This window comes from Podarcis pityusensis (genome assembly GCF_964106645.2).
Source record: "Podarcis pityusensis genome assembly, chromosome: 17".
Classification (NCBI taxonomy): Eukaryota; Metazoa; Chordata; class Lepidosauria; order Squamata; family Lacertidae; genus Podarcis; species Podarcis pityusensis.
Window position 1 is genome coordinate 16680760 of NC_138042.1, and position 26785 is coordinate 16707544.

Genomic DNA, 26785 nt, shown 5'->3' on the forward strand with positions numbered 1-26785 from the left:
AGCCAAAACATCAGTACCCAGCTGGTGTGAGAGAAATTTAATTAGAACCTGGCAGCTGGGTCCAATACCAGGTTTGACTCGGTGGACTCGTTCAAAAGAAAATACTAAATGAAAAACAGACCCATCTGTCCTGCAGAAGCTCCAGGGATTCATGGAATTAAGGGAGCAATGTTTTCCCCCTGTAATTTATCATTCATTGTGTAAACTCAATATAGCACTGAAGGTCACCGTATCTGAGGTGCAACAGGCGCAGCAACAAAATATGATTTCAGTAACATACCCCTTTCGCCTTTAGGTGATGAACGGTCCAATACAAGTGATTCTTGCTCAGCATTCTAATGCCACGATTTACAAAACGTAGAGCGAGCTTCCCTGCAGAAATCTATTTTTGCCTTTTCCAGGTTTCCGATTTGAGAGGCAACTTGACTGGACTCGAGATGAAGAGACTCAGAATGTAACTTGAAAAAAGAGACACTGCACATACTTTTGTAAACCAAAAAATCTTTAATAAAAATATGTTAAAAAAAGATGATGTAGATTCTTCCAGGTTGCGTAGCAATTCTAATGGTAACTACTAGCTGAAAAGAACAACAGTTTTAAGTACAGCTCTTGGCTGGTCCAGCAGCTACAGAAGCACATCACGACGACGCCTGCTATCTTCCTTCTTGACAAAGCCTTAGTTAAAAATCCCTGGATCAACATAGGGATAAGCAAGGAACTCTCCTAATTTTTTGCCCTCGGCATCGTAGTGCAGCATTCGGAAGCAGGCGTCACAGAAGAAAGAGGGGTCTTCTGGAGCGAGGCTGTCATCATTAGTCACCCATCTGTAGGTTCCAAGACAAAAAAAGGTTAACAGGCAATCTGTAACACAAGCACCAAACCCTGGTTACAGCCACTCCCTGAAATTAAATTATGCCCCCAAAATTAATAAAGAGCTCCTGAACAGCCAACATAGCTGAATTAAGGACAAGAAATGAAGGCAGTACCTTCTTGACGCGGGTGGCGATGTGGGTTAAACCACAGAGCCTAGGACTTGCCGATCAGAAGGTCGGCGGTTCGAATCCCCGTGACGGGGTGAGCTCCCATTGCTTGGTCCCTGCTCCTGCCAACCTAGCAGTTCAAAAGCACGTCAAAGTACAAGTAGACAAATAGGTACCGCTCTGGCGGGAAGGTAAACGGTGTTTCCGTGCGCTGCTCTGGTTCGCCAGAAGCGGCTTAGTCATGCTGGCCACATGACCCGGAAGCTGTACGCCAGCTCCCTCGGCCAATAAAGTGAGATGAGCGTTGCAACCCCAGAGTCGGCCACGACTGGACCTAATGGTCAGGGGTCCCTTTACCTTTACCTTCTAGACGCAGAAGGTACAATTGCAAAATTTATAAAAACTGAACCTGTTAAGCTTTTGCGCTAGTTATTCATGGCACTTGTAACTTAACTAGAAAACGGAGCTTTAGCTGATGCGGATTTCTCCTGCCAGCTCAAGTGGTGATTATAATGAGGGCTCTTAAATATCTAACTCAATAAACAAAAGTGTTAATTCCTTGATTGCCTGCAAATTTTGAAGCAGGGGTCCCAAAGGACTGAAGTGCCAGCCCCACTGACTTTGCCCACAACTCATACCCCTTCCCACTAAGGTGCAGAATCTTCAGCCGCTGAATGTGGTAAATATGTAGCACTTTTTGTAACCTGCAGCTAGCTAGAGAGCGAGGCCACAGCTCCACACGTATAAAACGAAAAACGTGGTGTATGTATGTATCCTATATTAGAGGCACTAGTGCAAATAGTGTAGTGATCAGGTGGGATTGCTATGAGGTATTATAACAAATATAGAGTAAGCCATCTGTGTCAGCAATGAAAGCATTGCGTTGACGGGGTATAAACTATTTTGATATGATTCTTGATCAATCCACACCTCTGCATCCCTGTTCCATTTCTCTTTCTTGACCAGTCACGTCCATTGCCACAGTTGCTTGCCAGGAAGGCACCCTGGGCCATAAAGATAGTGGGCAAGTTTCTTTGATGTAGCTTTTCTAATATGTTAATCTTAGGATGTTAATATTAGGGCCAGGAAACAGATCTCACATGAAGGTGATTATGATCGCTGTCCTCCTGGCCATCCTCCTCATCATGTACTGTATATTGCTTGTTTATTACCTCTGAGGTTGCCAAATGCTCTCCTTTGTAGTTCTGTTCTTTGTTTACCCCAGAAATATGTGTGCTTAATTAGTTTTGGTAGTTTAACTTTGTCCCCACGTGGGTTTGTTGAAATGCTCAGAAGAAATCTGATTGGTTCTTACGAACACTCCGTAAAAAGCTCTTTTGTGAATAAAACGACCTGGGCCAGGGGCTGGAGAGAGACAGAGAGACAGATTATTATATGCACCCTTCCCAGAGTCTTGCTGGTTCAAGCCTCTGTGTGTATTCTTATTAATCAGAGTTCAATCCTTCCTTTCCTTTGGGAACGCCTCAAATAGTTATTTACTAGCCATAGTAAATAACTGCAAAAAAAGATAATGGTTTGTTTTATTTGTTCTGGCACTATCAGAAGTCTCTAGCAGTTGTCAGCGGTATTAAATGAAATGAGCAAAACCTTTAAAGAGTGCCGTGATCGAAACCTCGTGCCTCAAGGTGAAATGTACTTCTGACCACTTACCTTGCTGTGTACATCTTGCACACAAAGCATTTCTTGGTCCAAAGCCAGTGTTTCTTGGTTAACAAGGGATAGAGGCTCCTATCTAGGCAGTCGTCCCGGTGAATAAGCCTTGTGCAGAGAAAGACTGTGTTATGGGCCGACTTAGAACACAAACACTCCATTGGTAACTATGTCTCCTCTCCATCATCTATCATCTATTCGACAGTGGAATTTGCTGCCAAGGAGTGTGGTGGAGTCTCCTTCTTTGGAGGTCTTTAAGCAGAGGCTTGACAACCATATGTCAGGAGTGCTCTGATGGTGTTTCCTGCTTGGCAGGGGGTTGGACTCAATGGCCCTTGTGGTCTCTTCCAACTCTATGATTCTATGATTCTATGATTCTATGTGCTGACTGACTCCAGCTACAAAAGCTGAGGCTGTTGAACAGATTCTTCGGCTAGAGTATTGTTCACGGGAGGTCGCGAGAGCTGATATTATTGTTGTATCTTTAGTTTTAGATCTTACAATTTACGTGGAAATTGCTACCATTTGATTGTGTACTTTTTGATGTGTTTTATTTATTGTTTATGGCGTCTGTTATGTTTGTATTAATGTAAATCATGTTATGTTGGAAGCCGCCTTAAGCACAGTTTCAACTATGGAAAGGTGACATACAACTAAGATGATGATGATGATGATGATGGTGAAGTGACAACAAATGTTATGGAGCACAAAGCTGGAGAAAAAGCATATATTATGCCTCAGGCATAGGCAAACTTGGCCCTCCAGATTATTGGGGACTACAACTCCCATCATCCCTAGCTAACAGGACCAGTGGTCAGGGATGATGGGAGTTGTAGTCCCCAAACATCTGGAGGGCCGAGTTTGCCTATGGCTGTTATACCTGCTCCTGAAAGCATCTAAAAACAAAGCAATGACAAGGTGGCTCAATTGTAAATGTTATTCTGCTGTTGCTTTAGTTTAGGAAACGTTCTTTAGTAAGTGAAGCAACCTAGGAGCTAATTCCTCACTTTTCATGAGATAATCATAATAATAATCAAAATATATTAAAAAATTTAAAAAATGTCCAGTGGCACCTTAGAGACCAACTTTATTCTTGGTATAAGCTTTCGTGTGCATGCACACTTCTTCAGAAACTGAAAGCTTTTTTTATACAGTCATACCTCGGGTTACAGACTCTTCAGGTTGCGTTTTTTTCGGGTTACGGACCCTCCGAAACTCAGAAGTACTGGGACAGGTTACTTCCGGGTTTTAGGGGTCACGCATGCGCAGAAGCACTAAATCATGCTTTGCGCATGCGCAGAAGCGCAACCCGCACATGCGCAGATGTGCCACTGCAGGTTGTGAACGCTGCGGGTTGCGAACATGCATCCCTGACCACTGGTCCTGTTGATGGGAATTGTAGTCCCAAAGATCTGGAGGGCCGGAGTTTGCCTATGCCTGGCCCAGTCTATGGATTGCCACTGGCACGCAACAGCAGCCTATACACCAGAATCTCTGCAACGCCAACAAACTGGAATACATGTGTATGGGATAATTATTGCGGAAGATTATTGTGATTTCGAGGAGATAATGATCTGACACGGTCAGCTCCTCCTGTCCATCTCTTCCTGGCTCTGTTTATCTATGCGTATTATCTCCCTATCCTATCCTTTGTGAAATGTCTTGGATAGATGCCTTTGATGTGTGGTCTGGTGGCAAATGGCTAAAAACATGCACTGACCAGTATTTGTGTTTGATGAAGGGCAGGGTGGCTCATCGCTGAGCCAGCATCTAAAAAATACCTAGTTTTGAATATTTTAGTTGGGAGTCTGCGCACAGGCTGTTGGCCACAGAGCTGTGCAAAAAGAAGACTGTCGGGGGGGGGGGGTCACTTCACCACATCTTCAGGACTTCCCCATGGCAGACTGAAGTGCTTGCTTAGTAATGTATACAGTGGTACCTCGGGTTAAATACTTAATTCGTTCCGGAGGTCCGTTCTTAACCTCAAACTGTTCTTAACCTGAAGCACCACTTTAGCTAATGGGGCCTCCTGCTGCCGCCGCACCGCCAGAGCACGATTTCTGTTCTCATCCTGAAGCAAAGTTCTTAACCCGAGGTACTATTTCTGGGTTAGCGGAGTCTGTAACCTGAAGCATCTGTAATCTGAAGTGTATGTAACCCGAGGTACCACTGTATACTGTTTGCTGTTTGGAATAAAATCTGCAATCTTCTCACCGCTTGCGTTTGTGCTACTTCTGAATCTAATTTTAAAAGAACCACCTTGCATTTGGCAAGACATCATGGGATGGAGAAAGCAAGCTAAGGTATTATTACGAAGGGAGTCCCTAGCTGAAAGTGTTTCAGAGGCCCTGGAAATGAACGGTGATTTACCTGATATCTGTGATGATGACAATGTGCTCACAGTCTCCTTGGTGACAGTAAAGGTACGGGAAACCTATTTTGATGTTCAAGTCATTAAATGTGAAGTCTTCCATTTTAGCGGCCTGAAGATTCTCATAGCCTCTTTCACGAGATTCTGCCCACTCAATGATGGTCCTGGAAATCACGGTAAGCCAGTATTACTTCTGTTACATCAATGATATGATGCTGTCGGTGACAGAAACCATTTCTCTCAAGATACAAGGCAGGGCAAGTTCCCAGAATCCTTTTGCATGCTAAATAAGCCCAAGACCATGAAATCTATGCACCGGTTAGGCAGAGGGGTATGTGCACACATTTATTAATAATGGCAGTTTTGTTGCCTTAGGGGCAGACTCTGTATGACAAATCAAAAGCCCTTTGGGTCCCATCTCACACCAAGAGTCCATTAAATTTTCTCCACTGCAATATATTCTTGTGCTTTCAGAAACTGCTCGGGATGAATTCAGAGAGGCACTTGCTGATGTGCCTGGGTCATTTTATAAATAATATCAGAGCCAGACACTGGGGAAGGGGACAACATTTTCAGGGAAGAGGACAGAAGAAGGCTGCTGTTTAATCCTTCTCCTGTGTGCTGACTGCTCCCTATAGATGTCCTCTTCTGGGGTTAGGCAAGGCAACCTCAAAGTAGGATGGGGCAGAGAGGATCCTACCAGGCAAGCGCCCCCATTGCTCCCTTTCCCAGGTCTGTTGCATCGTTGGTCAGGATGACATCTAGTTCTGGCTGAGCTTGGAAGCGTTCCAACTCCTGGCATCTCCTCAAGTCAACAAGTCAGTCCTACAAAGGGTCCTACATTCTGGGCCCTTGAGAATGGGATCTAACATATAAAAATGCAAATGCTCTACCTGCTTAAGTCCCTGCACTCGGGGTACCTTCTGTCGTCGTAAAAAACACCTTCAAAATAAAAGAAGGCAGACTTGTAGAGGTCCTGAGGGAAAGGGAGAAATACAAAGAGAGAAGAGGGGAAAGTATTAGCTCGGCAACCAGCATAACCTCAAATACCACATCCTTCCTTATGTCTCATCTATATTCTCAAATACCACTTAAGCACATCATCTTAGCTGAGGGGGGTGGGGAACCTGCGTTTCTCCTCAGGTTGTTGGACTCCAGGTCCTATCGGCTTCATCCAGCATCGCCCGTGGTCAGCAGGGATAGGAGCTGGGAGTCCAGCTATAATTGGAGAACCGCAGGCTCCTCATCACAGCAACACCTTCTACAGCTCAAGTTGCAACCGCACAACTTTTCAAATATATTTTCTGTGTTGTTTTATTAGGCCCTTTCTAACCGTTCATTTCGTGGTGACAGCAGCCACGAAATTAAAAGACGCCTGCTTCTTGGGAGAAAGCAATGACAAACCTAGACAGCATCTTAAAAAGTAGAGACATCACCTTGCCGACAAAGGTCTGTATAGTAAAAGCTATGGGTTTCCCAGTAGTGATATATGGAAGTGAAAGCTGGACTATAAAGAACGCTGATCGCCGAAGAATTGATGCTTTTGAATTATGGTGCTGGAAGAGACTCTTGAGAGTCCCATGGACTGCAAGAAGATCAAACCGATCCATTCTGAAGGAAATCAGCACTGAGTGCACACTGGAAGGACAGATCCTGAAGCTGAGGCTCCAATACTTTGGCCACCTCATGAAAAGAGAAGACTCCCTGGAAAAGACCCTGATGTTGGGAAAGATCGAGGGCACAAGGAGAAGGGGACGACAGAGGATGAGATGGTTGGATAGTGTTCGCGAAGCTACCAGCATGAGATGGACCAAACTGTGCGAGGCAGTGGAAGACAGAAGTGCCTGGCGTGCTCTGGTCCATGGGGTCACAAAGAGTCGGACACGACTAAACGACAACAACTGTTCATTAAGATTATGCTGGTGTTGTTGGCAACTAGCCCACAATTATCTGCCTCCCCTTCCTCAGGAAAGCTACCAAAGGGCAAGGCTGAGAATCCCTGGCGACAAAAGATCCTGGAACGCTGTGTTCAAAATTAGCCAGGCCCCAGGCACACTCTGACCACTTGCGACCAAGTGAAGATGCCCAGGTGCTAGGATGGAGCCTGACATCTCCAGCATCTGGAGCTGCATGCCTGGGCAATCCTTGGATCCTGACCAAAATGGGTTTTTTCTGTGCAGCCCGAGAAGGAACGGTGAGCAACTTTATATTTCATTGTTGTCGCTTGTCTTCACTTGCCTCGTCCAGCTGCCCTGCTCACAGTTGCGAAGAATATTCTTACATTATGAATGGTCTGTGTCACCATTAAGAAAAAGAGGTCGGAGTTGGCCAATACCGTATTGGCCTGAATATGAGCCTCATTTTTTATTTTTATTTCTTTCAAATTCCGACCGTGAAAAGTTAAACTGCGGCTGAAATTCCCGACCTTACAAAAATCAGCTTTTACAATATCGCTGCTGAAACAGTCATACGGTAAAACGGAACGGGTGTGAGTGGCTGCGAAATTTTAAGGGAGCGGCTTATATTCGGGTATTGTCTCTCCCCCCCTTGAATTTTAAGGTGCCGCTTATATTTGGGTGCGGATTATATTCGGGCCAATACAGTATATATGCAGACTGTCCCGGGATCAAGTCACTTTTCTTCTTTAAGTTCTCAAAGTTCTTAACCTAGCTCAAGGTAGTCCTCTGTACTAGCCAGGTGTTTAACTGAGACTCAATCGCCGTCAGTCTATCATTTGAAAAATAAAACTTTACAGCCGTCTTGCCCCAAAATGGCAACTAGACCTTTTGTTTGGCAACTGCAACCTTGGTTTAAGGAGCCGTTTGGCACCTAACTTTTATATCTGCGTTTCTAATATTGCTGGAATGCATCCCTTAGATCGTGCTCATTTCAAATGTATATACAATGGTGTGTGTACAGGATATCTGTTCTAATCCAGACAGAGTAACATGCTATGGTCAGTAAAAGATGGAAAGACCCTGGCCCATAACAAATAAAAGAATTTGCTGGTGTTTCTAAACCAGAAGACTGATGCATAAAAACTGTGGCCTGTATGACGCAGCTGCAGTTCTGTAAGCACTGTACAAATATTTCACAATGTGGAGTACTAATAAGTAACTGTTATGTAAATAGAACTGTACAAACACGTGCTGTCCTTGCCACATCTGGAGCACTGAACTATCTTAGCTAACCCTTTTTTATACAACGGTAAAGGAGTTCAATAAACTCTAAACATCATTTTCTGTTGTACAGTGGTACCTCAGGTTAAGTACTTAATTCGTTCCGGAGGTCCGTACTTAACCTGAAACTGTTCTTAACCTGAAGCACCACTTTAGCTAATGGGGCCCCCTGCTGCTGCTGTGCCGCCGGAGAACGATTTCTCTTCTCAACCTGAAGCAAAGTTCTTAACCTGAAGCACTATTTCTGGGTTAGCGGAGTCTGTAGCCTGAAGCGTATGTAACCTGAAGCGTATGTAACCCGAGGTACCACTGTATTACTATTAATTTTAAATCTAATGACACCTTAGGTATTGAAGCTAATAAAAGTTCCAGTTCTTTATTCCAGTCCTCTTATAGTTTGCATATTGAACTTGAGTATTGTTAATAGATATCTATAAAAGGGAATTGCTGGATTTTTGTTTTTGAATGAGTTGCCCAATTACTCCAATATCTCAGGTATCTCGGAAGCTGAAAGGGCCAACGGCCCAAACACACTTGTTAGGAGATGTTGTAATTGAAGATATTGCCACTGGGCTGAATTTGATAGATATTTTTGACTTAAAACAGCAAAAGTATAACATTCATCTTCCCCATCTACCAGTTGGTCCAATGTCAATACACCTGCTTCTATCCAGTTTTTTCATTTCACCATCTTTTTTGCAATTCTTAGTATAGGGTTTCCCCACAGAGTAAGTTTAGCATGTGAAAATGGATCAAATTAGTTTTTATTAGCCAATATATTCCATATTCTTCTAAATGATTTAATTGTTTCCAGAGTCACCTGAAAGTTCAAATATTTCGATCCTAGTATTGTCCAATCAACCAAAGGTGCCATGTACATATATTCTAGGGTTGCCCACATCAGGAAATTAGGGCCAACTGTAGGATTCCAATATTTAGTACTTGACAGTAAGGTAAAGGTAAAGGGACCCCTGACCATTAGGTCCAGTCGTGACCCTGGGGTTGCGGCGCTCATCTCGCTTTATTGGCCGAGGGAGCCAGCGTACAGCTTCCGGGTCATGTGGCCAGCATGACTAAGCCGCTTATGGTGAACCAGAGCAACGCATGGAAACGGCGTTTACCTTCCCGCCGGAGCGGTACCTATTTATCTACTTGCACTTTGACGTGCTTTCGAACTGCTAGGTGGGCAGGAGCAGGGACCGAGCAACGGGAGCTCACTCCGTTGCAGGGATTCGAACTGCTGACCTTCTGATCGGCAAGTCCTAGGCTCTGTGGTTTAACCCACAGCGCCACCTGCGTTACCTACTTGACAGTGGTAAGCATAATGATATAATTCCAAATTGGGGATTCTGAAACCACCTTCTTTAATTTGTAGCTGCTTTCTCTTCAAGGATATTCTTGGTGTTGCTGAGCCCCAAAGGCATTTCCTAAACCATTCATGTGCTGTTCTTAGAATCATATCTCTGGTTTCAGTGTGGAGATTTCCACCAATTAAGGCCAAGAAGTACTGTGGCCGTGAAGAGGCCCACCCTGTCCCACCCTGGAAAGCAAATTTTAATCTTTCTATCTGTTTAGTAACTACTCATGAAGATTCTGTTGGTCTTTAGTCATGGCCGCAACACATAACACGCATGCTTTCTACATACGTCAGCACTGAAATATATAAAGCACTTAGTGGTTCCATGGAGTTTCTTTGTGGTTCCCACTATTCATCATAAAGTAGGCCTTTGTATAAGTAAAACTAGCTCCATTATCAAATTATTTTGCAATCAGCATGGAAACCACAGTTTCCAAAGCAATCAGTTTTCCATTCGCCATAACTATCAGCCTCCAAAGCCTGCGAAATCTTGCGGTGGCTAGAAAAACACTCAAACTAACCATTGAACACTCACGGTTGATACTGAAAGTCAACGCTCTAGAGCAAAGTTGTTCCCATTTTTCGCCTTCACAAACAAAGGAGCTAGGATGAAGAAATCTGATGAGAGGAAGCCACAAATCATTGAAAACGTTGTGCCCTTTCCACCGTGGCAGGCAGCAAATGAACGCTCAGAAGGAAAGATTCAGTTCATCAGTCCTGATGTAAAGGATTGCCCACATATATGCTTGTTAAGATGGGGCTAAAATATTAGCAACTGCTAAAGGATTTCAGCTGATGTTTAGCCTTGCCAAATGTCACAGAACTGTAGAAGTAGTACATAGTAGAAGTAGTACAGTGGTACCTCAGGTTAAGTACTTAATTCGTTCTGGAGGTCTGTTCTTAACCTGAAACTGTTCTTAACCTGAAGCACCACTTTAGCTAATGGGGCCTCCAGCTGCTGCCACGCTGCCGGAGCATGATTTCTCTTCTCATCCTGAAGCAAAGTTCTTAACCTGAAGCACTATTTCTGGGTTAGCGGAGTCTGTAACCTGAAGCGTATGTAAGCTGAAGCATATGTAACTGAGGTACCGCAGTACATAACAAAATGGAAATTTTCCTACCTTACTGATGTTTTCCGGGGCCTGATCAGGATGACTGCTGAACTCCCCGCCAATCTGAAAGTCACTGACGCAGGAAATGGAGTCTCTCAGCTCTGTAAGTTTCTGGCTGCCTAGAACCAACATGGTCTGATAGGGCTTGCGCAGCTTATGCTGTAAAGGACACAAAGAACGAAGATCAGCTAAAAATTGAGCATTTGTGGAGCTGTTGTTGCTACTGAATACCTAAGCGTGCAGCGGGCGTTAATGTTCCAGCCTAAGTAAAAATAAATAAAGGGTGATCTCTAAAACTCGTGCAGCAAGGCACTTAGCCAAACCTTAGGCCAGGCATCCCCAATCTTTGGCCCTTCAGATGTTTTGGACTACAATTCCCATTATCCCTGACCACAGGTCCTGTTAGCTAGGGATCATGGGAGTTGTAGGCCGAAACATCTGGAGGGCCACAGGTTGGGGATGCCTGCCTTAGGCTTTAGACTGGGCTTTTACTGGCTAAATACGTCCAGCTTATCTCTTCCAAACTAACTTATTTGACATATACTTTTACTTTAAGGAAACCAGGTAAAATCTTCCTTCTAACCAAAGCAGCTCCACTTTCTTGCAGAAAGTGTTCCAAGGGGAGTTTGACTTCACTAGTGAATGATGTCAAGCCACCCAACAAGGACATGAAAATAAGTAAAAGAAGCCACCAACCTTCTGTAATATAACAGGGTAGAAAATATTCAGGGTTAAAAGCAGCTGTCCCTCCCTGACTAAGTTTTCTGGATCCTTTGGCCTCTTTCCAATTGCTTGGGACTCCTGGCAAGGCAAGATGTTAGAATATTATTCTAAAGCTTGCTGAAAGCTCTCAAAGCAACTGAAGTTTATAATCACTGGGCACAATGCTAGTCATGTTTGACATAGACTCATTGAAGTCAACAGGCATAACTATCTTTGCTTCATTGATTTCAGTAGGTCTATTCTGAATATAACCTAATTGGGATACAACCCCGTTTACCTCGCTAGCTTTAGAACTGGCCCATCTTGTTTCGGCAGAGTCCCCCTGAATTTTACTTACAGCTATCGATAAAGAGAGGTGGAGTCAAAGCATCAGGATTAGGAGACGTTCAGACCACAAAGGGATTACCAGAAGGATGTTCCTAAGCCATGGCCAATGAATGAACACCCCTGTTGGAGCAAACTGAAGGACTATCTGGTCCAGTATCCCATGTCCCATCGTGGCCAACCAGATGTCTATGGGAAGCCCACAAGCAAGACACAAAGGCAATAGTTATTCCACAGCAACGGCCTCCGACCCTGGAAGTATAAACAGCCATCATGGCTGGTAGTGAATTACAGCCTTATCCTACCAGATTCAGGTAGGCAGCTGTGTTGGTCTGACACAGTTGAAGTAAATAAACAAATTAAAAAATTGTCCAGTAGCACCTTAGAGACCAACTAAGTTTGTTCTGGGTATAAGCTTTCGAAGAAGTGTGCATGCAAGGTATCTGAAGAAGTGTGCATGCACACGAAAGCTTATACCCAAAACAAACTTAGTTGGTCTCTAAGGTGCTACTGGACAATTTTTTAATTTGTTTATTTATTTTGAGCCTTATCTACCATGAATTTATCAAAGCGCCTTTGAAATCTGTCTCAGTTGGTGACCATTGCCACACTTTGTGGCAGCCAAGACAAGGTTCAAATGTTCTATGTGAAGAAGTTGTTCCTTAAATCATGCAAAGGATTGCATCGTTAGTGGCGTTAGCCAAAAGTGCACTCAACAATGGAGAGAGAGAGAACACACAAAGGTAAAAAAAAGGTAAAGAACCCCTGGACAATTAAGTGCAGTCAAAGGCGACTCTGGGGTTGCGGCGCTCATCTTGCTTTCAGGCCAAGGGAGCTGGCGTTTGTCCACAGACAGCTTTATGGGTCATGTGGCCAGCAGGACTAAACCGCTTCTGACGCAACTGGACACCGTGACAGAAACCAGAGCACACGGAAATGCCGTTTACCTGCCCACCACAGCGGTACCTATTTATCTACTTGCACTGGCATGCTTTCGAACTTCTAGGTTGACAGAAGCTGGGACAGAGCAATGGAAGCTCACTCCGTCACAGGGATTCGAACCGCCAACCTTCCCATCAGCAAGTCCAAGAGGCTCAGTGGTTTAGGCCACATAGTGAATTTACCAGCAAGGAAATGAACAATGTACAAACAATGTCAGGCTAGCAGACATGCTACTGAGGCGTCGACCCTGCACTTGATAAGATGATTTAAATGCAAGCCCAAGAGGTTCAGTCGTTTAGACCACAGCATCCCTAGAGAGAACAAGTACTCTAGAATGAGAGGGTGAGAAAAACCTCCCTCTTTCCATTGTGACTTGTTGAGTGCCCTGTTTGCCAATGACACTAATGGCAGTACAACCGTATGCAGGTCTAATAAAAAGCAAGCCCCACTGGCTTAAATGGGGCTTTCTCCAAGGCAAGTGTGTTGAAGACTGCAGCCGTCGTGTCTACTAAACTGCATCGGGGTGCAGGGCAGGCTAGCGATATTTCTACTAATCTTGACTAACCTGAACGCTAGCAGGCACACATGCCAGTGAAATAATTCTGACGCAAAGAGTTGTGGATCTCAGTAAACAATAAAAGGCATAAGTATAAATGCCTTATCAGGAGTTTTGCAGGTTTTAAACATTGTAAGCATTTTGCCATTTTAAAGGCATTATTGGCAAAAACAGCACTGGGCGGGATTTTCCACTAAAGCTGTTGTACCTGTTAAGTTGATGGTCTAGACCACACTAAGTCCAAAGCACTCCAGTTTATTGCATTTGCCAGTTTGCCACATTATATTGACTGTTTTACTGTATTTTTCGCTCTATAGGACGCACTTTTTCCCCTCCAAAAATGAAGGGGAAATGTGTGTGCGTCCTATGGAGCGAATGCACGCTTTCGCTGAAGCCTGGAGAGTGAGAGGGGTCAGTGCACACCGACCCCTCTCGCTCTCCAGGCTTCAGGGAGCTATCCGCAAGCCTTCAGAGCGCAGCGGGAACTCACGCCGCGCTCCGAAGGCTTGCAGATAGCAGCCTGGCTGGAGAGGTTGCGCGTGGCTAAAGAGGAAGCCAAGACAGCGAGCAGGATGGATCCCGCTCGCTGTCTTGGCTTCTTTGCTCTTTGGGGTTGGGGAGGGGGGAATTTTTTTTTCTTTATCCCCCCCCCCCAAAAAAACTAGGTGTGCCCTATGGTCCGGTGCGCCCTATGGAGCGAAAAATACGGTATTTTAGTATTAGTATACGGATTTGGAAATTCTTTGTCTATAAATGATCAAACTCTCTGCTTTTTTTTAAAAAAAAAAGCACTTGCAATGGTTTCTTTGCTAGTAACCAGTACAATACTATCAACTCCCTTCTTTCCAAACAGTATATATTGAAAACCAAACCTATTACTTCACCCACAAATCTGCACAAATTGTTACAACACCATCGCCCTAAAAAAGGCGGAATGAAGCAATATCAAGAAGAGTACATTCCCATCATCTTCAAATTACAGAAGGCTCAGCTCATGAGAGAATGGGGAAATTTGTTAACAGGAGTGGCAGAACTCAAGTGATACTGGGAATATCTCTAATCTGACGTGGCAATCAACCTGGACAGATGAGGCATAGGGAGTGGCAATCCATGCTTTCCTCATTATCCAAAGTCCATAGCAGAAATTTCATTCTTGGCTAAGTCAAATAAAAAAAATGCAAAAAATAAGGGAGGGCAGGCTTTGTTTTTTGTGTCAGTTCTACCAAAGACATGGTAAGAGAAAAGAAAAAACCTGGTTAGCAACCCCTTTGTAGGTGGAATGACCTCTGTTAGGACCAAACTCTGCAACCACTGGCCTTGAGCTCCATTTTCAGCGCATAAAATAATAATAATAATAATAATAATAATAATAATAATAGTTGTTGTTGTTGTTGTTATTTATACCCCACCCATCTGACTGGGTTTCCCCAGCCACTCTGGGCAGCCTCCAACCGAATACAGTGGTACCTCTGGTTATGTACTTAATTTGTTCTGGAGGTCCGTTCTTAACCAGAAACTGAAACCTGAAGCATCACTTTAGCTAATGGGGCCTCCCGCTGCTGCCGCGCTGTCTTCATGCGATTTCTGTTCTCATCCTGAAGCAAAGTTCTTAACGTGAGGTACTATTTCTGGGTTATCTGAGTCTGTAACCTGAAGCGTATGTAACCCAAGGTACCACTGTATTAAAAACACAATACAGTGGTACCTCAGGTTACATACGCTTCAGGTTACAGACTCCACTAACCCAGAAATAGTACCTCGGGTTAAGAACTTTGCTTCAGGCTGAGAACAGAAATCGTGCTCCGGCGGCGCAGCGGCAGCGGGAGGCCCCATTAGCTAAAGTGGTGCTTCAGGTTAAGAACAGTTTCAGGTTAAGAACAGAGCTCCGGAACAAATTAAGTACTTAAGCCGAGGTACCACTGTACAGCATCAAACATTTAAAAACTTCCCTAAACAGCTCTACAATCCATGCAGCCCCACAGGTGTAGCAAGTATTCTCCACATGCACACAGCCTGAAAAGAGACCTTCGCTTATGATATGTCACCATTATTCTACATGAGTTTGTCCGGTCGGCTTGAGTGTGTCGGCTGGGTGACAGCGAGGTGAGAGAAGCCTTACCATCTCGTAAATAAACGTTTCCTGTCTGCATGCCCGATCGACAGTGACCGTCTCTTTTCTCCTGGTTAGAGCTTTCTGTCTAATCCTATGGAACAAGGGAAGAAAAGGGAGACAGGGAATGACATATTGGAGTTGTATCATCCTGGCAGCAGACGACAGAAACTTCTGGCGCCCACTGAATACCTTTTTATATATTCCAGCAGGCATTTTTAATTGAAATCTGAGTTTAACGTTTTTTGTTTTTTTTTTGCCTTTTTCTGTATTGCCTTTCTCGTACGCCACTTATGGGACAACTGTAGTTAATCCCACTTGGCAGAGGAAGTCACATTTGGCCATTAAATAAAGTTGAGTGTTTCTCAACAGTTAGGAACTGAGACAAAACACTCAGCGCCCCCAAGCGAGGCTTTGACATCCTCTGTCCCAAACAGGAGCCTGCAAATTGCTGGCTGGCATTTCAAAGCATTCTCTGAAAGCAATAAAAAACAAATAACCAGGAAGTCTTCTATAAGCACCCACAACTCCTTGAGTACAGCTAACTAGGCGCTGCAGATCCCTGCCCAGATATGTCATTAAACTGGTTCAGAGTGGATGGCCAGCATATCTAAGTTATCTGTTGTTGTGTACTTCCTTAGCAAAGTTAATGAAGCATTCTAAACAGGAACAGGAACTCCCGAGAATATGGAATTGTTAGAACCAAAGACTAAGGTACTTTCAAGGATGTATAACTTGCTGTTAAAATGGAATACACAAGATGAAATGGTCAAATCGGCTATGATAAGGTGGGCACAGGACATTGGGTATAATATTATGTTTGAGGACTGGGAAAGGTTGTGGAGTACTGGATTGAACTTTACTGCATGCAATGCTTTGAAAGAAAATGTCATGAAAATGATATATAGATGGTATATGACCCCAGTCAAACTTGCAAAAATTTACCACCTGCCTGATAATAAGTGTTGGAAATGTAAAGAGAGTGAAGGAACATTCTTCCACCTCTGGTGGACCTGCCCTAAAGTGAAGGCGTTCTGGGAAATGATTTATAATGAACTGAAAAAGGTATTTAAGTATACCTTCACAAAGAAACCAGAGGCCTTTCTTTTGGGTATTGTCGGCCAAGGGGTGGTAAAGAAGGACCGGACATTTTTTATGTATGCAACAACAGCAGCAAGGATACTACTTGCAAAGCACTGGAAAGATCAAGATCTACCCACACTGGAAGAATGGCAGATGCAACTGATAGACTACATGGAACTAGCTGAGATGACTGGCAGAATTCGTGACCTGGGAGAAGAGAAGATCGAGGAGGATTGGAAGAAATTTAAGAACTATTTACAAAAACATTGTAACTTGAGCGAATGCTAAGCAGGATGCTAGATCATAAATAATTGAGCACCACTAACTTAGATGATTTAAGAAAATAAGTGAGATTGAGAAAATATAACTCTTTTTGAGAACTATAAGATTATGAATATATAGAAGGGATATAAGAATGCAAATAAGATAACAAATTGCTGGTAAAAAGTTATAACGATGAAAGTGGGAGCGGGAGATGTGAGGAAGTCCAAAGAAAATGTGAAACTATGTTAAGATATCTGTTATATTGCCTGTTACATTTATTTTTATTGTAAACTCCAATAAATATTATATATATAAAAAAAAAGGAACTCCCGAGAATATGAATGTAAAATGGTAAAATGCGTAAAATGCGGTCTTGACTATGCTACCACTCAGTGGATTTGTAACTGGCTGACTGACCGAACCCAAAGGGTGCTCATCAATGGTTCCTCTTCATCCTGGAGAAGAGTGACTAGTGGGGTGCCACAGGGTTCTGTCTTGGGCCCGGTCTTATTCAACATCTTTATCAACGACTTGGATGATGGACTCAAGGGCATCCTGATCAAATTTGCAGATGACACCAAACTGGGAGGGGTGGCTAACACCCCAGAGGACAGGATCACACTTCAAAACGACCTTGACAGATTAGAGAACTGGGCAAAAACAAACAAGATGAATTTTAACAGGGAGAAATGTAAAGTATTGTACTTGGGCAAAAAAAATGAGAGGCACAAATACAAGATGGGGGACACCTGGCTTGAGAGCAGTACATGTGAAAAGGATCTAGGAGTCTTGGTTGACCACAAACTTGACATGAGCCAACAGTGTGACGCGGCAGCTAAAAAAGCCAATGCAATTCTGGGCTGCATCAATAGGAGTATAGCATCTAGATCAAGGGAAGTAATAGTGCCATTGTATTCTGCTCTGGTCAGACCTCACCTGGAGTACTGTGTCCAGTTCTGGGCACCACAGTTCAAGAAGGACACTGACAAACTGAACGTGTCAAGAGGAGGGCAACCAAAATGGTCAAAGGCCTGGAAGCGATGCCTTATGAGGAACGGCTAAGGGAGCTGGGCATGTTTAGCCTGGAGAAGAGGAGGTTAAGGGGTGGTATGATAGCCATGTTCAAATATATAAAAGGATGTCACATAGAGGAGGGAGAAAGGTTGTTTTCTGCTGCTCCAGAGAAGCGGACACGGAGCAATGGATCCAAACTACAAGAAAGAAGATTCCACCTAAACATTAGGAAGAACTTCCTGACAGTAAGAGCTGTTCGACAGTGGAATTTGCTGCCAAGGAGTATGGTGGAGTCTCCTTTTTTGGAGGTCTTTAAGCAGAGGCTTGACAACCATATGTCAGGAGTGCTCTGATGGTGTTTCCTGCTTGGCAGGGGGTTGAACTCGATGGCCCTTGTGGTCTCTTCCAACTCTATGATTCTATGATTCTATGAAAGCTCTGTGCGCCTGGTTACTCGCCTCAACATCAGCCCAGACTAAAGGATTTAGGGGGGGCAAGGAGATGTCGCTGCAATTCATAGAAGTCCGTTCTCTCTCACTAGACAACCTCTCTTCTTCACTATCTGAACAAAGTTGTCTCCCGTGAGATGTTGGAAGAACTCAGGTCCTGGGTGACTTTGACATCCATGCTGAGGACATCTGAGGAGACTAGCCTCCAACTGTCTTGGACCACAACTTCCAGGCCAATTGTCAGGAATAATGGAAGTTGCAGCCCAAAGCATGAGGGCTCCATATTGGGGGAAAGCAGAGCATGAGCAAGCACATGTGGTGACAAGCAGTCACAGTTCTGATATGATGCTAATGTATCAGACAGCTGCCTTTTGGACTAACTGCAGTTCCTGAACTTCAAAGGCACCCACAGCCATAACTACAGATTGATGTAATTACCATAAAAGGGCAATTTTCTCCAAATTTTATTGCTGTGCTTTTCAAATTTTATTGCTGTGCTTTTCAAATGGGCAGCACAGGGTTCCGTAACCTGAATGGCCTAGTTTATCTTGATGTTACGTGATGTACTCAACTTCACGTTTTCACTTCCTGAAATGCACAGTACTCAAAACTTCCCATTTTTAAGATGAGACCCAAAGGGACGGGGCAGGATGTGAACTTTGCAAGAGGATCCCAAATTGATTGGATTTGCTTCTAAATAGATGGACCTAAAAGAGAGGTATTCAAGTCAATTTTATCATAACGCTACTGATATACACGCGGCAATCATTTTCCGTGTGTCCAGTTGATGCATGACTGCCAACGCAGGGATCACTTTGGACCCAGAAGAGGGCAGAACGGGCTTACGAAAGCTCCGGTAGCACATGTGGGGGACAGGAATGGGACCTCCATGCAAAATTGCTGCCTCCTGTATTTTATAGAGGGGAAATTGGCTAACAACACTTTTCAAAGTGCATTTACTTGGAGCTGAACCTCAGAGCAACTGCAGTATTTTGTGAATCCTATAAAATGCTGTTAACCGTTTAGCTAAATTTTTAAAATCTGTTTCATTAATAGTGTTTTATAGGCCGTTGTTATTTTGCTGACAATTTGTAATTGTTCTACAGACGGTTTGTTACTGTTTTACTGACGATTTGTTAATTATTCCACAGGATTTATGCCGTGTTTTCGATGTCCTATTATGTTTTTGTTAATTGTCTGTTTCCGTGGCTTTGCAATTCACGCGAATGAAAAGCAGCATACAGATATAATAAATTGAATTGAACTCCAAGGACTGTGTTTCAACGCATTCCAAACTCTTTATGAGGACACGAAAGGCTTATTTAAGCGTGGATTAGGAAATGCCTCCATCACTCCTCCTCTCCATCAACTCCAGGGCTGACATATCTTGAAGAGCAAAAAAGAGGACAGCCCGAGCCGCTGCCAGCCCGAGCCAGGGCACGCCTCTTTCCCTGGCTCGGGCTGGCAGCAGCCACGGCATGCAGAACTGCCCGAGCCCAACCAACCAACCAATAAATAAATAAATAAATACCTTCTTCCCCAAAATCCCGGACATTCCCTTTAAAATGTAAAAATCACCCCAGATGGGCCTGTGGCCCCCCCCCCCCAAAAAAAACAGAACATGCAGGAATGCGGCAGCTAGATTGGTGACTGGGAGCAGCTGCCGAGATCACATAACACTGGTCCTGAAAGACTTCCATTGGCTCCCAGTACGTTTCCTAGCACAATTCAAAGTGTTGGTGCTGACCTTGAAAGCCCTAAATGGCCTCAGTCCAATATTCCTGAAAGAGAATTTTCCACCCTCATCGTCAAGCCTGGACAGTGAGGTCCAGCTCTGAGGTGGTTCCTTCACTGAGAGAAGTGAGGATACATGGAACCAGGCAGAGGGCCTTCTCAGTAGTGGCACCTGCCTGTGGAACACTCTCCCACCAGATGTCAAGGAAATAAACAACTATCCGACTTTTAGAAGACATCTGAAGGCAGCCCTGTACAGGGAAGTTTTTAATGTTTGATGTTTTATCGTATTGGGAGCCTCCCAGAGTGGCTGGGAAAACCCAGCCAGATGGGCAGGGTACGAATAATAAATTATTATTAATAATAACATTTCCTGGACGTATGGCAACCCTAATCAACTCAGAGCTGTGCAACATCCAGCACGTGTTTTCTTTGGAGAGCACTAGCCTTGTGCAAAAGTGCCAAGGGAGGAATCTAGGGAGGACAAACTGAGAAAGGAGAGCTACCAAGGAATGGGAAGGGAGAAGAAAAACAGGGTGAACAAGGGCAACAGGCAGTGCAAAAGGAGGTGTGGACGAGGAAAAGGAAAGAGAGAGAGAGGGAAAAAAAGAGGGCGTTCTACTTTTAGAAGGTGTGGGGATACTTTGGTCTCCCCAATATTGTTGAGCTGCCATTCCCACCATCCATTGCCATTGGCCATGTTTGCTGGGGCTGATGGGACTTGGTAATTCAGCAACATCTAGACGGTAGAAAAGAGAAAAAGGAGTTTCCGTGGGGTGCAGAGGATCGGGGGGGGGGGACGAGAAAAAGGGGAGCGACAGATGGAACGATGTAGTAAAGAAATAATAATCATTACACGGTAGAAGGGGAAAATAGGGGATTTGAGAAAAGGGATTCTAAAGACGCACAGAAATGTATCCTTTTTTTCCTACAAATTTTAAAACATTCCTGTTTACACACAAAGTTAAAAGCCGCCATGGCATCTTCTCCAGACATTTGCTAAAAGAACGCCCTAAACAAAATTTGTTCGCAGCATTAGTATAGTTACCAGAATTTTTCAGGATTGTGACTGTAATAAAATTCAGTATTACCTAAGAGTTATTAAGCTGGTGTCTTTGGGTATAACTTCTGTGTCTTCTTTCCCAGAACTCTTTAGTGCATCAATTCTAGAAGAGAAACAGAAAAATAAAAATCCCAGGTCTATTTCCATATAAAAAATCATCATGTAAAAAACACAGGAAGAGCTAGTCTTCAAGAAATAACTATTTGTGGGCTAGGATGGGAGTAAACAAAGACAACTGCAAACAAAATGTTTTCAGGTCCAGGTGTTCGATTCTTCTCTCTACTGCAGACTTTGTATCTTGCAAACAGACATTTTATTCGGGCTACAAGCAGAACTACAGCGTAGTTATCACTAAGAGCCAACAAGGAGGTTTTTAACATAATAGTAAGATAATGCGGGTGGCGCTGTGGTCTAAATCACAGAGCCTAGGGCTTGCTGATCAGAAGGTCAGCGGTTTGAATCCCCACGACGGGGTGAGCTCCCATTGCTCGGTCCCTGCTCCTGCCAACCTAGCAGTTTGAAAGCACGTCAAAGTGCAAGTACAGTGGTACCTCGGGTTACATACGCTTCAGGTTACATATGCTTCACACTCCGCTAAACCAGAAATAGGGCTTCAGGTTAAGAATTTTGCTTCAGGATAAGAAAAGAAATCGGGCTCCGGCAGCGTGGCGGCAGCAGGAGGCCCCCCATTAGCTAAAGTGGTGCTTCAGGTTAAGAACAGTTTCAGGTTAAGAACAGACCTCCGGAATGAATTAAGTACTTAACCCGAGGTACCACTGTATATAAATAGGAACCGCTCTGGCGGGAAGGTAAACAGTGTTTCCATGCGCTGCTCTGGTTCGCCAGAAGTGACTTAGTCATGCTGGCCAGATGACCCAGAAGCTGTCTGCGGACAAACGCCGGCTCCCTCGGCCAGTAAAGCGAGCTGAGCGCCGCAACCCCAGTCGTCCACAACTGGACTTAACGATTAAGGGTCCCTTTACTTTTACCTTTAAGATAATTGAAGATAGAAAATTAGCATGCAAGGGGAAATTATTTTTACTTAACTCAACTCTGAAAGGCTAGCTTTCAACATGCAGAGTTGAGTCTGTTTGATTCCCCCCCCCCCCAAGGAGCAGTCAATAATGAGTTGCAATAACAATCTGAAATAGCACAGTTGAGAAATAGACTCAGGACTTAGCTACAGTGGTCAAAAAACAGTGTTTTGAATCCGTTATAAATATGAAACATCAGGTGGCGGTGGAGAGTAAAAAAAAATATATATGCAGTTTTCCATACTGTTCCCCCCCCCCTTTGTTATAATGATTTAATTTCTGACTTATTTATAGTGTGTGGTGTTCCCCCCTGTGTGTAGATCCACCCTCTGTATAGACCAGGGGTCAGCAAACTTTTTCAGCAGGGGGCCAGTCCACCGTCCCTCAGACCTTGTGGGGGACCGGGCTATATTTTGAAGGGGGGAAAATGAACGAATTCCTATGCCCCACAAATAACCCAGAGATGCATTTTAAATAAAAGCACACATTCTACTCATGTAAAAACACCAGGCAGGCCCCACAAATAACTCAGAGATGCAATTTAAATAAAAGGACACATTCTGCTCATGTAAAAACACCAGGCAGACCCCACAAATAACCCAGAGATGCATTTTAAATAAAAGCACACATTCTGCTCATGTAAAAACACACTGATTCCTGGACCGTCCATGGGCCGGATTTAGAAGGCGACTGGGCCAGATCTGGCCCCCAGGCCTTGGTTTGCCTATCCATGGTATATACACTACAGGAGCCAACTAGACTACAATTCCAATGAGCCCCAGCAAGCACGTTCTGGAGGAAGCCAGGTCAGTGAAGGTGCTTGGCTAGTACATTGTTCCCGCTTGGTTATTACAGTGCTTGCCATTCCAAAGAGGGGAATTGTTCTTGCAGTGTCATGCCCCTCGGCATAATCTGGATGTTTGGAAAGACGGGGGACATACTCACACCCCCTGGTGGGCCCCACATGCCAGTAAGATGCTGACCATCTTCCATGAATGAAAAAGCATAGGCAGACATCAAAACCCTAAAGTTTAGCACCGTTTTGTGATGCATTCCTAGAAACAAGAGAAGACTGGTCTAGGGGTGAGGGTAAAGTACGTTATGATTGGACCGAGAGAAGCAACGAAGAGCTTTTTCTAAGAAAAGTGGTGTTCTTGTAAGATGTCCTTCTTGCATAAGCGTGCAATCCATGACGGATCTGCTGAAATAATATAACAATTTGTTTCATTCGCTGGAGAGGACATTCATATTGGAGTAACCCTTTATTAGAATCTCCTTCGAGACTGGAAACAAATGCTGGATTGGTGAAGCAGCTATGATTTTGCACCAGTGGGAATGAAAGCTTGCAACCAGCACCGTGTCTAGACTGGGGAGCCCTTCGGTCCAGATGCCCTCTTCCCTTTGGCCACTGCCCATTCACTCGCTTCTCCTTCTGGACCCAATGTGCATCTGCTTCTCACGAGGAGAGCACGAGCTACCAGAAGGCTCCCACTGTGCTTTCTCCTTGCTAGCGTAGCATGGGTTGCTGGTGCCCCAGGGCGGGGCACGTGTTGTGCTCCCCCCGTGGACTGGGCAGCGGTCAGTCCCCTCGCTGGCCAGCATCTAACCAAGTGAGCATCTCCTTGCAAACCAGCCCCAAACCTGGGAGCAGAGAGTAGGCAGAGAAACTTAAAGCCAGGCGCACCACTGTGTCGCCTGGCCCTCCCGTCCTTGCAGCGAGGTCCATGTGGCTCCACCACTGCTTGTTTACTCAAGGGGGAAAGTAAAGGTTGTAGGGACATAAGAGAAACAGGGCCTGGTAACCCCCAAGGAGCAGTAGGAGCTGCCCACTGGACTATGGGCCCAATGATGCCAATCCAACCCAAACTCAGGTATTATGTGTGAAAATAATCTCTCTTCTTTTGGCGGGGGGTGGGGTGGATAAACTTCAAAAGGCCTGGGTAGAGAGTAGGCGCCAATAACTTTGTAATGCAGCAAGTCCAGCGCTTGTTGCAAGGGCCAGAGGTATGGATCCAGCAGCTTTAGATTTCCCGCCCCAAATCACCCCTTCCCTGCCCGGGTTGCTGTAACAGGCAGCTGACTGCTCCCTCCAACTTCCTCTCCGTTCAAATTCAGTTGCGGGGAACAGGACTGTTCTCCTTGAAGGCCAACAAGAAGCTGTGTTGAGATTTTAAAGGGTCCCTATTTAAAGGGAGAAAAGCAATGACAAACCTAGACAGCATCTTAAAAAGCAGAGACATCACCTTGCCAACAAAGGTCCGTATAGTTAAAGCTATGGTTTTCCCAGTAGTGATGTATGGAAGTGAGAGCTGGACCATAAAGAAGGCTGATCGCCAAAGAATTGATGCTTTTGAATTATGGTGCTGGAGGAGACTCTTGAGAGTCCCATGGACTGCAAGAAGATCAAACCTATCCATTCTGAAGGAAATCTGCCCTGAGTGCTCACTGGAAGGACAGATCCTGAAGCTGAGGCTCCAATACTTTGGCCACCTCATGAGAAGAGAAGACTCCCTGCAAAAGACCCTGATGTTGGGAAAGATAGAGAGCACAAGGAGAAGGGGACAACAGAGGACAAGATGGCTGGACAGTGTTCTCGAAGCTACTAACATGAGTTTGACCAAACTGCGGGAGGCAGTGGAGGACCGAAGTGCCTGGTGTGCTCTGGTCCATGGGGTCACTAAGAATCGGACATGACTAAACAAGAACAATGAAATAAAACCCACAGTAAAAGAAAGACAGAGAGCAGAAGCACTTGTTGCTAAGGATAAGGGGAGATCACCCACTGCCTAGTCACAACAACAGCCAAGGCCACCAGGCCGCCATTCATTTGGACAGCTCCATGGCAACCGGACATTCAGCCTACCTGCAGCCTCTCTAGCCTTTTGCATTGTCTGCCTCCGTGGGTCTGAGCCATGATTCTGGCTTTAAGCTTGCAATTAGGGTTGCCACCTGTCCTGTATAATACAGGATTATCCCGTATTTCAGTGCAAAATGCTAAGTACTGTAGCATTGGTACAGTTTTGTCCTGTATTTCAGGTTCTCTCTCTCTCTCTCTCTCTCTCTGTGTGTGTGTGTGTGTGTGTGTGTGTGTTTGTGTGTGCCAAGTTAGGGATCGTCTCCAAATGCATGTGTCAGAAAAGGTGCGTGCAAGGCCATGTGTTTAAGCTCTGGGTTGTCAAGCACAGGCAAAGTTGCACATTTGTGTGTGTGTGTAAAAGAGAGACAATTTCCAGAGGGGCCACAAAGGGTATCGAAGGGGGACTGGGAAATGTTTGTAGAATATATGAAGAATCACCGTAAAATGTTAGCAGGGTGAGAGTAAATTCAGCAGCATAAATCCTGCCGAGATAAAACAAGAGAGAGGTTATGGAAGGACTAGAATATGCAGCAGCAATGGATAGTTGGGGGGGGGGGGAGAGGAAGGCAATGTTTAATGTATTGTTTTTATGACTGTAAAGTACCTGTAACAGTGAAAACCATAAATAAAATTTTAAAGATTTCAAAGGGGCCATCCTGTTAGGCTGCAATAGATTGCAACGGATTGCTTTGATGTCACGGGGGGGGGGGGGGCAACTGCCCTGCATTTTGCCAGAACAAAGGTGGCCACCCTAGTTGCAATCCTGTTTTGGAACGCTAGCGAGACTTCTTTCTGCAAGGGGGTTCAGTGGGGTTTGGGAAGGCTGTGCGCACCAGAGCCGGATTGAGGTTTGATGAGGCCCTCAGCTCCTGAAGGTAATGGGGCCCTTTATATGTCCAGCTGTCCTTTGTCAACAACAAATGGTCAGTTTTTTTGTGTTGAATATATACTATATGGTCATTTATGGACCGAACAGGTATCTAAAGCCATCTGCACATGCATAATGTAGGTACCCTCTATACAGAAATGAGCAAACCAGGGATATTTTAGGGAGCAGGCTAGCAGGTGGGGCCCATGACTTATATCATAGGAGCCTACACAACACAAAACACTCTTGCCGTTATGTAGGTTTTATTTTATTTGCTTTTTATCTTATATTTTGGAAGTGTACATCCAGTTTTTCCCCCCTTGAATTTTTTTGGGGGGCCCCCAAGAGAGTGGGGCCCTTAGCTATAGCTTGCTTAGCTTATACGTAAATCCGGCACTGGTGCGCGCCCTAGAGTCCTGCCATCTCCATGCGGGGTGAAAGACGGGCCGAGGAACTTTGCAGCCCAGCTGTTCGGGGGCCAGAGCCCCGGACCCGGCCGTCCCACCTGCACACGGCCCTCAGCTCGGCCGCGACCTCCGGCGTGCAGCCCAGCTCTTGCACCAGCGCGGCATCGTCCTCGTCTGCGGGCGCCTCGGGCTGCAGGGAGAGCTCCGCCTCGCGCAGCCGCTCCTTCCAGAGATCCCCGAAGGTTCCCACGTGCAAAAGACGCGTGTTCAGCTCCGGCGTCTCGTACTCGGGGATGTCGCTCCTCCGCGAAGCGGATCCGTTGCTGCTGCTGCTGCTGCTGCATCCAGCCATCTTTGCAGCAGGAAGCAGGGGGTGGAGAGAGAGAGAGAAAGGCCCGGGGAATTAAAAAAATAAACAAAGTCGTAAAGCAAGAGCGCGGTGGCTTGTGGGATTTGTAGTTTCTGATTCTTCCAGCGCCTCCCAAAAATAAAAAAAATGCACGCACGGATGTTGTCTGCTTTTGCACGACTCTCCCTTGCTTTTGCAGTGAATTGCTAAGGCAGCCAGCTCGCCGAGATCGCATTCCTGCCGTAAGGAAATTAGAAATGTGTTTTAGTGTAAGCGTAAAGGCGCACCCAGATTCCAGCGCACACATTTACGGCTTTGAACTAGGGGAGGCTGGATAT

General features: G+C 44.9%; 1 protein-coding gene across 3 annotated transcripts; it reads right to left on the minus strand.

Moving 5' to 3' along the window:
* Window positions 1-484: 484 nt before the first annotated feature.
* SNAPC3 (small nuclear RNA activating complex polypeptide 3) lies at window positions 485-26547 on the minus strand. 3 transcript variants are annotated; one of them, XM_080987903.1, is made up of 9 exons: window positions 26197-26529; window positions 20961-21035; window positions 15335-15419; window positions 11367-11471; window positions 10680-10829; window positions 5916-5998; window positions 5022-5186; window positions 2652-2759; window positions 485-824 (listed from the first exon to the last, which is right to left on the minus strand). In XM_080987903.1, the coding sequence occupies exons 1-9, from the start codon at window positions 26448-26450 to the stop codon at window positions 677-679; spliced, it is 1173 nt and encodes a 390-aa protein (XP_080844029.1). In that variant the 5' UTR covers window positions 26451-26529; the 3' UTR covers window positions 485-676. The 3 variants fall into 3 exon arrangements, with proteins under 3 accessions (XP_080844029.1, XP_080844031.1, XP_080844030.1); XM_080987905.1 differs by lacking the exon at window positions 26197-26529 and adding an exon at window positions 24750-24835; XM_080987904.1 differs by lacking the exon at window positions 485-824 and adding an exon at window positions 2149-2345 and having other exon boundaries at window positions 26197-26547.
* Between the last annotated feature and the right edge of the window lie 238 nt (window positions 26548-26785).

Bases quoted from the DNA above. Each gene is read 5' to 3' on its own strand.
- SNAPC3 (XM_080987903.1), bottom strand. From the start codon at position 26,450: ATGGCTGGATGCAGCAGCAGCAGCAGCAGCAACGGATCCGCTTCGCGG. The intron at 15,420-20,960 runs GTAATACTGAAT...CTTGTTCCATAG, and splicing joins ACCAGCTTAATAACTCTTAG to GATTAGACAGAAAGCTCTAA. The intron at 2,760-5,021 runs GTAAATCACCGT...TCTCTGCACAAG, and splicing joins GTCATCATCACAGATATCAG to GCTTATTCACCGGGACGACT.